Genomic DNA, 13546 nt, shown 5'->3' on the forward strand with positions numbered 1-13546 from the left:
GCCTCTACTGCCCATCCTCGCGCTTCCCACCCTCCTCAACCCTCGCGCGCACCGGGCCGTGTCTGCGCCCACCGCGGGCCCTAGTCCGTCGGTCCAGGCTCCTTCCCGTCTCCACACCCGCGCCTTTCTCTCCGCGGCCCCCGCTCTTCCCGGTGACAGGGGATCCCCGCCAAGGGGGCCGCCCGGCCTCCGTCCTCCCCCGCAACCCCCGCCCCCGGCCGGGCGGACCATAAAGCGCCGGGCCGCGGCCGCCCAGCCCAGCCGCCAGCTGCCCCTGCTCTGCGCGCAGCCGGGACGCCAGCGCCCCCCCGACGGCAGCCCGCGCGCCGCGCACCCGCCACCTGCGCCGCGGCGGAGAGCCCCCACGAGGCACAGCGCACCGCCCGGGGACGCCGAGGCAGGGCCAACGCCGCCGTCACCCGCGAGCCCCGCAGGGAGTAGGAAGAGGCAACATGCTGGCCCCGCGCGGAGCCGCCTTCCTCCTGCTGCACCTGGCCCTGCAGCCGTGGCTGGGGGCCGGCGCCCAGGCCACCCCGCAGGGTAAGTGGGCCCGGGCCGGGCGCGGGGGACGGGCACCGAGTCCAGCTTGGCTCGTGCCGCTCAGCCCTGCGCTCCTGGGACCTTGCCCAGCGCCTCTCTGTTGCTCTGGGGCCGAATCAAAGCATATTGTGATTGGAAACGGAGACTAGAGTCTAGAATTTTCTGAAATTGGCTTATCCAATGAAGAGACCAATTCTTCTAACGAAAGTTTAGGGGGTACAAATTTGTTATCTGTCTGTGCAAAGACGTAGGGTTTACTTCAGAACTTGCCACACGACCCTAGACCTCTATCTAACATGTGGTGTCTGGTGTAGGGTGAGATCAGGTTCTGTAGGATGACCGGTGCTGGCCCCTGCGCCCTGGGCCTCCGCTCGGCCTTGCCCCCACGTCCTTCCACAGGCAGGGGCGACTCCCCCAGACCCAGGGCGACACCCCCGAGAAAGGCGCAGCATTTCCTTATTTGCCCTGCCACCGCCCTTTTCTGCTCTGACTTTGCTTGGGCCCCCCAAAAGCAAAGCCTTTTTCAGGAGTTGGCTTGATCCCTGGATTCCTGAGCTAAATAGGAAGGGCTGAGAAATCGGTCTTTTTCCATAAAAATTCAATAAATAATGTGGAAAGATACCTGGATAAACCTCAAACCCCAGTGTGGCATGGGGTGAAAATAGCCATGGGGCAGAAAGCATTTAAGGTTAAATAGAATTTTTTTTTTTTTTGGTAAAGACCAAAAGGAAGAAATGATTTAAGCAAGAAAAAACCCTGAGGGCTCTAACTGGCCCTGACTGGTCAGTGGTGACCTTCATCGGCTTGAACTCGGTGATTTGGTCGATTTATTACTGACTAAAGAAATAAAACTGGAAAAGACACACAACTTGAAGTAAAAGTTGTTATTCCTCACGATACCAGATCAAAGAATGCCTGTGAGGGTGTTCTCGAATCCCCTCCTCCCACCGTAATCAAGTCACCCATGAAACTGCATTTCGCCAGATAACTCATTCTGATTCTGGACCAGGCAGCCAGAATTGTGGTTTCAGAGGGCGCTGTAACTGCTAATTTTCAGTTTGAAATATTTGAAATGCTGTAATCTGTATCGAGCCCTGTGCTGCTTGGAAGGTAAAAAAGGAAGCTTTTTAACACAATTCAAAAGTTTTCTTGTTTGCAGATGTTATTTGGCCAGTTTGAATTTATGGGTGTAGTATGTTGTACTATATAAACTCTTGACATTTGAACACACCACTTCATGGTGTCCCTGAGGTATGGATTCTGCTTCCTCTTAGAACTGGCCGTTTTATGGAGACTTGAACTCAAGCTATACAACCTAAATTATCTGGTTAACTTAGTTGCTGGAGATGATCTGATTAAGTCAAGTTTCTGATCCTTTTATTCAGTTATCTAGTCTGCAATTATCAGCTCAAAGGATAATTTGCTATCTCTTCTTCCTCTGAGCTGCATTGCTAGTCTTAAATAAGTATGTATTCAATTCACATACCAAGGTAGCTGGGCTCATTTGTAGCAGTAATTTCACCTCTAAAACTAGAGAGTTGTGCTTAGATCCTTGCACTTTTATGAAAACATAATAACATTAATAGAAAATGGTAGTGTCTCATTTCCTTTTCAAAACACTCTCTGTACTCATTACTAACTAATCTGAGCCTCTTGAGGAAAAAAGCAAATGGATCAGACGAACCATAGATTGAAATATAGCAAGTTTAGTTTGAGTTAAATTATGGTCCTGTTCATAGTCAAAGCAAGAATCAAGAGTGCTAAGAGTTTAGTTTTGAAAGCAGTTCCCATACCTTAAGCACACGTCTCTTTTCTGAAGATGTCCTGAAAGGAACTTTTAAACTTATTGCCATTTTCCATTTGCCCTCATTGCTGGAAATGAAAAGTTTCCAATTCTCTGGAAGTTAAAAAATCCAATTTCCCGTCTGAACTGCAGTAGGGGACAGTCTTCATGGTTTGGGGATATGGGTGCTAGAGGAAACAGAATAGGTGTTCTGTCTCCTAACACTTCTAGTATTAAATTCATTATTATGTAAGGTCCTCAGGGACATGTGAAAAAAAAAATTATAGATCTCGTTTGAAGACAAACTGTCTTTGAAAAAGAGTAGACATTCTTGAGTAGATTTTTGCCTGTTTTAGCAATTTTGTTCATTTCTTAAAGAAGCAATACCTGTTCAGTATAGAAAAAATAGAAATTGGATAAGAAAAAATAAAATATGAATAAAAGAGGAAATTAAAAACTTATACAACCCAGAGATAGCTTCTGTTAATGTTAACATGTTGTATTGTCTTTCATTTTAAATATTTTTCTGTGCAAATATATATTTCAAATGGGATTATGTTATACATATAGTTTTATAATCTTTTTTTGCTTGATATAGCATAAATATCTTCCCACACTTGTAAATATTCAGCTACATTTTAAAAATAGGTAATATTCTGCTCTTTGGAAGGATCAAATGTATTTAGCCAAGGCTATACTATAGAACCCTTGTTTCCAGTGTTTGATACTATAAATAATAATTTATTGAACAAGTGCAATGCCACGGGATGGCTTGGGTTGGCTTCAACCATCCCCTTAACCTCTGCAGAGTCCTTCTTTCTTTGCGAAGGACAGATTATGTTGTCATATCAAAGTGAAATGCTAACAGAGCTTTAAGGTTTACCTCTCTTCCAATTAGATTTTCACCTAATTCTTTCCTAAACAGAAATTCTAGAATTACCACTGGTGGTGAATATCCTTGTACCTAAATCATTTACATTAACCATTATTTCCTTAGGATAAATTACTATAAATAGAATTGCTAGATCAAAGAGGATACATGTTTTAGGGCCTTTGACACTATTATTTAAGCTGTCTTCAAGATGTTTATACTAGTTTAAATCTTACCTAGTAGTATGTAAGAGTGCCCATTTCCCTGAACCCTCACAAGCAGCTGGGTATTATTGTTTTCTATAGTTTTCCAATTTGATGGTGAAAATAATATCTTGTTTAAGTTAGCAATACCTTCATCATTAGGTAAAAACCTGAACATTTATTTATATACTTAATGGTCATTTGTAATTCTTTTTCTGTAAATTGCTTTTTCATGTTTGTTGTCCATTTTTCTATTAGGATGCTTATTATTTTATTGATTTGTAAGAGCTTTTATAAATTATTAATATTACTCTTTTGATAACCAGATTATTGTATCCAAGAGACAGCTCTAGGTGCTGAAATTCCTACAGGATATGGAATCGTTCAAATAATATTTGCATAAAGTAATAGAAATACTAAATAACTTCTAGGGAGTATTGTCCAAATTTGTCCTTTGCCTTTTAAATGGCTCTGGACATACTCTCTCATAGCTTTTCTAAATATTGGTTTCTGAGAGAAAATGCTGTTTGCTTAATCAAAAGCAACTTATACAAATACGAATATAAATTCTAATTTTTATAGACCAACTCAATCAGTCAAGATACAGTCAAGAAATAGAAACTACATCATTTTGTTTTGTTTTGTTTCCACATCGGGATGTTTGTAACAGAAATATTGGAGAATTATAAAGGCGCAAAGGGAACACTTGGGTCTCACAAGGTAGCAAATCATTTTGCCGACAGCACATCTGCTACCACATCCGTGATTTCTGCTGCATTCCTGTCATTTGTCACTGACCAGGAAAATACAATTGGCTTTGGTCCCGGAGGTACATAAGGGACCCAGTGACAGAAATTCACTTCTTGGGGATGTGAGAGAAACAACGGCTTGGATGCTTCACCAGTCCCCCTTGTACTTTAAGCCGTTAGTGTTTTTCCTAGTGGGCATTTTCAGAGCCACTTGTTCAGCCAAATCCAATTCTGTGTTTACAAATTGAGTCTTCTCTCGAGGGCCACACTCACTGATGAATACTGTGCTATATTTCTTCTGGTTCACATGTCCAGTCACTATAAAAGGGACAGGGAAGAACTGGTGAGTTTGGCAATGTGGCAAAGGGGTTACAAGATTAGTTGTTATTTCAAAACTTATTGTCAAATTGTCCCACCCCTGAAGCAAACATGTTTTCCCCAAAGTTGAATCTTTCACCGACTCCCCCTCTTCCACTTCTCCGCAGTGTTTGACCTTCTCCTGTCCTCTGGTCAGAGGCTGAACCCAGGTGTTCTGCAGCCGTTCCTAACGGACCCCACCCTGAATGATCTCTTTGTGATCGCCACCTTCAAGCTGCAGACGAAAAGCTCAGCCACCATCTTCGGCCTTTACTCTTCAACTGACAACAGCAAATATTTTGAATTTACTGTGATGGGACGCTTAAACAAAGGTAAGAAAATCTGTAGAAATCATCTTCTTAAAAATCCTCTTTTCTTATTCCAGGATTTGGGGGCTACTTTCCTCAAGATGGTTCCTTTTGTATAATTTTATTCTCACCCAGTGTTCATTTCAGTTTTCAATCCCAAATTCTTCTTACTGTACATTTAGCTAAATGGGGAGGTGGAGGGGCGGGAGGAGAGGAGGCAATGTTGGGAGAAAAAAGGAAGAATTGTTTGTAGCCAGGATGCCTTTTGACATAGTCCCATTCTCACATTGTTCTGAGGCCAGTTCTGGAAGGGACAGGAGCCAGGACAATTAGGTCATTGTCTTAGCTCAGGCTGCTGTAACAAAATAGACATTTATTTCTCGCAGTTTTGGAAGCTGGTAAGTCTAAGAATAAGGTGTGCTGGGTGTCTTAGTCCATTTTGTATTTCTATAAAAGAATACCTGAGACTGGATCATTTATAAAGAAAAGAGGTTTATTTAGCTCGAGGTTCTATAGGCAGAGAAGTTCAAGGACATGACCCTGGCTTCTGGTGAGGATGTTCATGCTGTGCCACGACATGGCAGAGAAGGTCAAAGGGGAAGTGGACAGGTGGGAAGCAGGGAAAACCTGAAGGGTGTCCTGGCTTTCCAACTGCCCACTCAGGAACTAATCTATTCCCTCAAGAACCAGTTTGGTCTTCTGAGAGTAAGAGCTCACTACAGAGAGAACAGCACCCAGCCATTCATAAGAGATCGACCCTCCCACTAGGCCCCATGTCCCAACACAACCACACAGGGACCACCACATTTCAACATGAGTTTGGGAGGGGACAAATAAACCATATCCAGCAAATTCAGTTCCTGGTGAGGGCCCACTTCCTGGCTAGCAGATGATCTTTTCATTGTGTCTCCACATGGTGGAGAGGGGGCAAGCTTGCTTGCGTCTCTTCGTATAAAGGCACTATTCCCATAATGAGGGCCCCGCTCTTAGGACCTAATCTAAATTTAATTATCTCCCAAAGGCCCCACCTCCAAATGTCATCACCGTGGAGATTCGGACGTATGTACGGGTGGTGGGGGGACGAGAAATTTTAGCTCCTAACATCTTCCCCCACCTTTCTTTTGTTCCCTTGGAAGTCCAGGGCTTAGCAGACCTAACTCCTACCTCTGCAAACACCTGACTGGCCTTGATCACCTGAGAGAATAGACCTTGACCGGTAGAACAGAACGAACAGCTCTCTTTTCTACCTGTTTGTGCCAATTTACACAGACCTGTCTGATCCCTCTGTGGTCATATGTTTTGCTGTCATAGTGAGTTACTAGCACTGAGTAATGACTCCCAAAGAAAATGGTCACTATTTTTCATTGCCTTCCCCTCCATCCGTGCTGTGGGGACAACACCTGTTCCTGTTTACTGAGGAATGTGACAGATGCGTGTTCGTGCTGCCTCATGCATTTAATAAAATAGGAGGACTGGTCCTTCTGGCTAGGTTTTATATTTATTTCAGTTTGCTTTATAAAGTAGACACTTCCTAGTGTTTCAGACTCTCTCTTAAATTCTACTTGTGATTGAATGCTTAAATCTGCAGTCATTACACGCTGAAAGAAGTGCCTAATTCTTAGCTTTCATAAGACTACAGAGTTAAAAGGAAAAAGGAATGGAACTTGAACCTTTCTTTTATGTCAAATTCCAACATCTTCCTTCCCTCCTCCCACCCCCTTCCAAGTCTGCTTTCTCTCTCTGTGCCTCTCAGCCTCTCAGGGGCTGTGGGGAGGTTTCAGATAATGCAGCGAGTCTGGGGACATGGGCAGCAGATGGTTCAACCCTTCCTGCCCCCTGTGCCCCATCTTTAGCCCTGATCAGAGGTGATTTTGCCTCCTCTCTGCCTTGTATCAAACAACCCCATTTTGCCTAATATCTGTTGAAGGAACTGCTCATCTTCTGACAACCCAGCTACTTTGTTTGTGTTCTGTAAAAATCACTGTCCATCTATAGAGCAGCAGCTTCTCACTAAAGTGTCTATTTCAGAGGCATTGGAAAGATTTTTCTTTTAGCTCATCCAGCTTAATGCTAGAAAGTCCTCTATAGAGTGAAAAACTCTGCTCCTAGCTTTTCCCCCTCACTGCATCTCACGCTCTATTTCTAAATGGGCCAGTATGTGTGACCCCATTGTGGAGAGTCTGTGTTGCTGGGAAACACAAGGAAGCAACTTCCCCTGCACTGATTCTTTCAGTTCACTCTAGATGGGCAGAAGTAACACTAGATATATGGGCAGGTAAGTGGAGGGTAAGAGGGTTGTTAGTGTATTTCCTCTGAAGAATCGCCAGTAATGTGACCCAGCTGTAAATACCAGCTGATTGAAATTTTTAGGGGAGAAGATGAAAGAGTTGAGAGGAAGAGTTGAAAGATGAACACCTCTCCACCCTCCATCATCCTGTTAAGGAAGATACATAGTTCTTAGAAAATATTGGGAGTGGTGGGGAGGAATCACCAGGCACAGTGGCTCATGCCTATAATCCCAGCAACTTAGGGAGGCTGAGGCAGGAGGATCACTTGAGCCCAGGAGTTGGAGACCAGCCTGAGCCGATACCCCATCTCTACAACAAATAGAAAAATTAGCTGGGCATGGTGGTGCGTACCTGTAGTCCCAGCTACTTTGGGAAGCCGAGGCAAGGGAGTTGCTTGAGCCCAGGAGTTTGGGGTTGCAGTAAGCTATGATGGCACTATTGCACTCTAGGCTGGGCAACAGAGTGAAAATGTCTCAAAACAAACAAACAAAAAAAAGTCATTGGGTCCATCAGATCCAAGAAAAAGACATGGCATGTGGTGTGACTCCCCATTGAGGTATTCAATAGTGTAGGCATGCTGGCCTGACATAATTTATGGAGGTGGGGAGAATTATCTTCCTGGATAATAAGCTGCAATCATCATTCAACTTACCAGGGGTCAGCTGATTTTTTCTGTTGAATTGCATAGGAAACAGTGAAACAGAAGAAATCCAAATGTATCCCTTCTGACTTAAAACACCTGAGTAGGAAATAAAACACATCCTTCTCTCCATTAAAGTCCATGGTTTGGGAGAGAGAGGAAGGTGACTACACAAGAGTATCAAAAAGCAGGATTTGGTTGTCTAAGCTCCAGAGGAGCTCCTGGAACAAACTGAAGTGTAGCTAATGCAGACTGCAAAGAATGAGTTTGCCACTGAGCTCTCTGCTTCTAGTGTCACCCTCTCCAAGTCATCCTACCCAAGGCCACCCCATTACTGTTCACAAAACACAGTTTAGATAAAGTTACACTTAACCTCAGAGACCTCCAGTGGCTCCTATTCCAAACTGAATAAGGTGCAGCACATGCCTCAGCTGGGCATTCAGGGCTACGACTGCATGACCCCAACCAGCCTTTCCAGTTTACCCCTTGTTCTAGCCTCCAAGAACACTGTGCTTCAGCCAGGTGGGCTGGTGCCATTCCCTAGGTGCATTCATGCTGCCTCTCCTCCTCCATCCTTTGCTCCTGCCCTCTCCTCCCCGTGGTAGATGTTCTACACCATCTGAAGACACCAAAATCCTACACATTCAAGACCCATCTGGAATGACTTTTGATATTTTTCCTTATGTGTCTTTGTACCTCTTAAGAAGACACTAATCTTAGTTCAACTTATAACTTGAATTATTTCTAGGTTTTCTCCCCAGTTGGTTGTGAGCTTTCTGAGTGCAGGGACTGAACAGCCCTTATTTTTGTATTTACTGCAGCACCTCCTAGCATTGTGCCATATACATAGAAGTGGCTCATGAACAGATTGAAAAAAATAAATGGAGGCTGAGAAAGGTAGACTTGTTCATTAAAGAAGACATACACCATTGTGAAAATTCTGTGATTCCACTATATATGACACAGGTTCTCAAAAAAAAGGTGGTGTTTTTTTCTTTTTTTTAAAAAAAGGATGAATGAATTGTTGAAGACCTTTTGGATGAGGATATAAGAGAAAACAGGTGGTACTTCTGATAGAAATGATCTGTCAGATAATTAGTAATATAGGTGGTATAATATTGATAGAAATAAGCAGTCTACAGAAACCACTTGGCTGGATAGAAGATATGATTGATGCTCTTTTAGAATCTGGCATAATGACAGCTTTTCCAGTTAGCATCCCAAGTTTGAGTCACAACCCAAAATCTTACCAGTGGTGTCACCAAGAATACATCTCTGAATCTCTCTTAGCCCTAGTTTTTTGTCTATGAAGTGGGGATAATAAAAGCTACCTCACAGGTTGAGTGCAGTCGCTGAATTATATAAGGTGTAATAATTTTCTTTATACTATGAGGCTCAGTAAAAATTTCAGGTTCTTAAATAGTATAAGATAGGTAAAAAGATGTCTACTATTTAGGCAGCTTGTCTTCCAAAAATGATGGTTTGGTTAACTCTTGGCTCACTTTGTTGACAGTTTTAGCTTTCAGAAAAAGAAAACAAGAATAATCACTTCTTTTAGTATTAATTTGATTGTTATAGAAGAATAACTTGGTGCTGTGGAAATGAACCCCAAGAATTTGCTGTAATGACCAGAGAGAGTCAGTCAAACTGCTTTTGGCCTAAGGATAGAAGATATCAAATAGTTCAGAGTGGTGGTTCTGAAGCTTGCAAGCTAAACAGAAATATAGCTTCAGAGACACAAGAGCTTAAAAATTAAGATTGTGGATGCAATAGTGAGTGAGGAAAAATGATGGGCCTCAAACATTAATAATAATATTTATGGAGCCTTTACAATGTATGAAGACTGTGTTAAAAGATCAATGCTCATTTTCCCTTTTAACTTTCACAATATTCCTATGAGATACCCTTGAATGAGCTTAATTTTAAGGTGATCATATGCATAAGATGAAAAGAATTTTAAAATTTGACACAAAACTGTAATAATTAGGATAGAAAACCTGAAACCTAATTGAGTCAAAATTAGTAATTTATACATAAGATAATAAAAAGGAGGTTTTCAGCTATGTTCAGAATTAGGAAGGAATGAACCCACTGCCTAGAATAGGTAATGCAAGATTAACAGATGACTGAGATCAGTCATAAATAATCAGCTCTTTTGTTTCCATTTACTCATCAAGAGAAATATTCTTCAAATTGTCAAGAATAGTTAAAAGAAAACAAAACCTAAGCTAGATGAGGAGATAGCTGAGTCTTTTTGAGACTAAGACCCAGTCTCTTTAGTGAGTTTAATTACCCACCTCCAGGTGAATTATATATTAGGGTGTTAAGTGAAAAAAAGTGTTAGTGGAGCCTCTGTTGTTAACATTTAGAAATCACAGAGAACAAAAAGGTCCTAAAGGACTGGGGACAGGCAAATGTTTCCATTTTTATAAAGAAGGGATAGGTGGACTATAAAAACCACAGGCTAGTGAAATTTAGGACAGACCTCTAGAGGGTTATATGATTATTTGTGTATTTGGGGATTGCCTGGAAAAGAAATCTGGGATTTTTTTGAAGACAAAAAGGGTTTACTAAGAATAAATCATGCCAAACTTTTTTTCTAGTAAAGTTTCCAAGCTAATGTATCAAAAAAGATGCTGTGAGCCTAACGTATCTTGACTTCAGAAAAGAATTTTATGAAGTCACTCATTTTATAAATTGCAAAATATTAAGGGGGCACAAATGATTTTTTTTGTTACATGGATAGCTTCTATAATGCTTAAGTCAGGGCTATAAATGTGCCTATCACCCTATTGTTTATTATACCTGTTAGGTAGGTTTTTACCCCTTCCTTCCTCTCCCCGTCCCTCCTCCTTGATTCCCAATGACTGACTTCTCTCTGTGCCCACACATACCCATCAATTAGTTTCAAATTATTACAGAGTACATGTGGTATTTGTTTTTTCCATTCTTGAGATATTTCACTTAGGATAATGGTCTCTAGTTCCATTCAAATTGCTGCAAAAGACATTCATTTATTCTTATGGCTGAGTAGTACTCCATGGTATATAGTCCTCCACATTTTGTTAATCCACTCATGAATTGATGTTGGGTTGATTCCACATCTTTGCAATTGTGAATGGTACTGCAATAAACATTTGAGTGCAAGTGTCTTTTTTATAAAATGACTTCTTTTCCTTTGAGTAGATACCCAATAGTGGGATTGCTGACTTGAATGATAGGTCTACTTTTAATTCTTTAAGGAATCTCCATACCGTTTTCCATAGAGGTTATACTAATTTGTAGTCCCACCAAAAGTGTATAAGGATTCCTTTCTCTTTGCATCTGTGCCAGCATCATTGTTTTTATACTTTTTAATAACAGCCATTCTGACAGGGGTAAGGTGATATCTTATTGTGGTTTTAATTTGTATTTCCCTGCTGATTAGTGATGTTAAGCATTTTTTCATACGTTTGTTGGCCATTTATCTTCTTTTGAAAAGTTTTTGTTCATGTCTTTTGCCCACTTTTTAATGGGATTGTTTGGGTTTTTGTTGCTGATTTGAGTTCTTTGTAGATTCTGGATATTAGCCCTTTATTAGATGTATAGTTTGCAAATATTTTCTCCCATTCTGTAGGTTGTCTATTTTCTCTGTTGATTATTTCCTTTGCTGTGCAGAAGATTTTTAATTTAATTATCATTTATTTATTTTTGTTATTGCTATAATTGCCTCTGAGGTCTTAGTCATAAGTTCTTTGCCTAGGCTGATATCTAGAAGAGTTTTTCCTACATTTTCTTCTAGAATTTTTATGGTTTCATGCCTTACATTCAAGTCTTTCATCCTTCTTGAATTAATTTTTGTAAGTGGTGAGAGATAGGGGTCCTGTTTCATTCTTTTGCATGTGGCTATCCAATTTTCCCAGCACCATTTATTGAATAGGGCTTCTTTTCCCCAGTGTATATTGTTCTGCTTTGTCAAAGATCAGTTGGTTGTCAGTTTTATATTTGGGTTCTCTGTTCTGTTCCATTGATCTACATCTCTGTTTTTATACCAATACAACACTGTTTTGATTACTATAGCCTTGAATAGTATAGTTTGAAGTCTGGTAATGTGACACCTGCCAATGTTCTTTCTGCTTAAGATTACTTCAGCTATCCAGGCTCTTTTTTGGTTCCAAATGAAGCATATCATTATTTTTTTCAAGATCTCTAAAATATGACATTGATATGATGAGGATTATGTTGAATCTGTAAATCACTTTGGGCAGTATGGACATTTTAACAATGTTGATTCTGCTAATCCATGAGCATGATACATTTTTCTGTTTGCTTGTGTCATCTGTGATTTCTTTCATCAGTGTTTCATAGTTCTCCTTGTTAGAGATCTTTTACCTCCTTGGTTAAGTATATTCCTAAGTATTTTATTTTCTTTGTATCTATGAATGGTATTTAGTCTTTGATTTAACTCTAAGCTTGACTATTATTAGTATGTAGAAATACTACTGATTTGTGTACATTGATTTTATAACCTGAGACTTTGCTTAATTTATTTTTCAATTCTGGGAGTCTTTTGGTGGAGTCTTTGGGATTTTCTAGGTACAAGAGCATATCAGCAAAAACCAATAGTTAGACTTCCTCTTTCCAGATTTAGATATCCTTTATTTTTTTCTCTTGCCTGATTGCTCTGGCTAGGACTTCCAGCACTATGTTGAATAGAAGTGGTGACATTGGGCACCCTTATCTTGTTCCAGTTCTTAATGGGAATGCTTTCAACTTTTCCCCAGTCAGTATGATGTTGGCTGTGGGTTTGTCATATGTGGCTTTATTAATTTTGAGATATATTCCTTCTATGCCTAGTTTATTGAGGGTTTTTTTATCATGAGAGGGTGCTGGATTTTGTCAAATGCTTTTTCTCAATCTATTGAGATGATCATATCATTTTGTTTTAGCTTTTGTTTATGTGGTGAATCACATTTATTGATTTACATATCTTGAACCATGCCTGCATCCCTGGGATGAAACTTACTTTGTTATAGTGGATTATTTTCTTGATGTGCTGTTGAATTTGGTTGCTAGTGTTTTGTTGAGGATTTTTGCATGTATATTCATAAGGGCTATTGTTCTGTAATTTTATTTTTTGTTGTGTCCTTTCCTGGCTTTAGTATCAAGGTGATACTGGCTTCATAAAATGAGTTAGGGAGGATTCCCTCTTCATTGTTATCGAATAATTACTAGCTCTTCTTTGTGGGTCTAGTAGAATTTGACTGTGAATCCATTTGGTCTGGGGCTTTTGTTGTTGTTGTTGGGAGATTTTTATTACTGTGTCCATCTTACTGCTCATTATTGGTCTGTTCAGGAGTTCTGTTTCTTCCTGATAGAGTCTTGGGAGGTTGTGTGTTTCCAGGAATTTTTCCATTTCCTCTACATTTTCTAGTTTATGTGTATAGAGATTTTCATAGTATTCGTGGATGATATTTTGTATTTCTGTGGTATCAGTTGTAATATCTCCTTTTTCATTTCTGATTGAGCTTATTTGAGTTCTTTCTCTTCTATCCCTGGTTAACCTAGCAAGAGGTCTATCTATTTTGTTTATCTTTCCAAAGAACCAACTTTTTATTTCATTGATGCTTTGTATTTTTTTTTTTATTTTCCATTTTGTTTAGTTCTACTCTGACCTTTGTTATTTCTTTTCTTCTGCTGGCTTTGGGTTTGATTTGCTCTTCCTTTTCCAGTTCCTTGAGATGTGACATTAGGTTGTTCATTTGTGATGTTTTTTCTTTTTGATGTAGGCATTTAAGGCTATGAATTTTCTCTTTAGGACTGCTTTG

At 40.4% G+C, this 13546-nt stretch overlaps 1 protein-coding gene across 1 annotated transcript in view; it reads left to right on the plus strand.

The window, feature by feature from the left end:
- Positions 1–245: 245 nt before the first annotated feature.
- The window catches only part of THBS4 (thrombospondin 4), a 48006-nt gene continuing 34705 nt past the window's right edge, over positions 246–13546 (plus strand). The window contains exons 1-2 of the mRNA XM_012766787.2: positions 246–540; positions 4632–4835. Coding sequence (XP_012622241.1) covers positions 453–540; positions 4632–4835 — 292 coding nt within the window. The 5' untranslated portion in view covers positions 246–452. The remainder of the gene's footprint in view (positions 541–4631; positions 4836–13546) is intronic.

Source organism: Microcebus murinus, chromosome 11, assembly GCF_040939455.1.
Source record: "Microcebus murinus isolate Inina chromosome 11, M.murinus_Inina_mat1.0, whole genome shotgun sequence".
NCBI lineage: Eukaryota > Metazoa > Chordata > Mammalia > Primates > Cheirogaleidae > Microcebus > Microcebus murinus.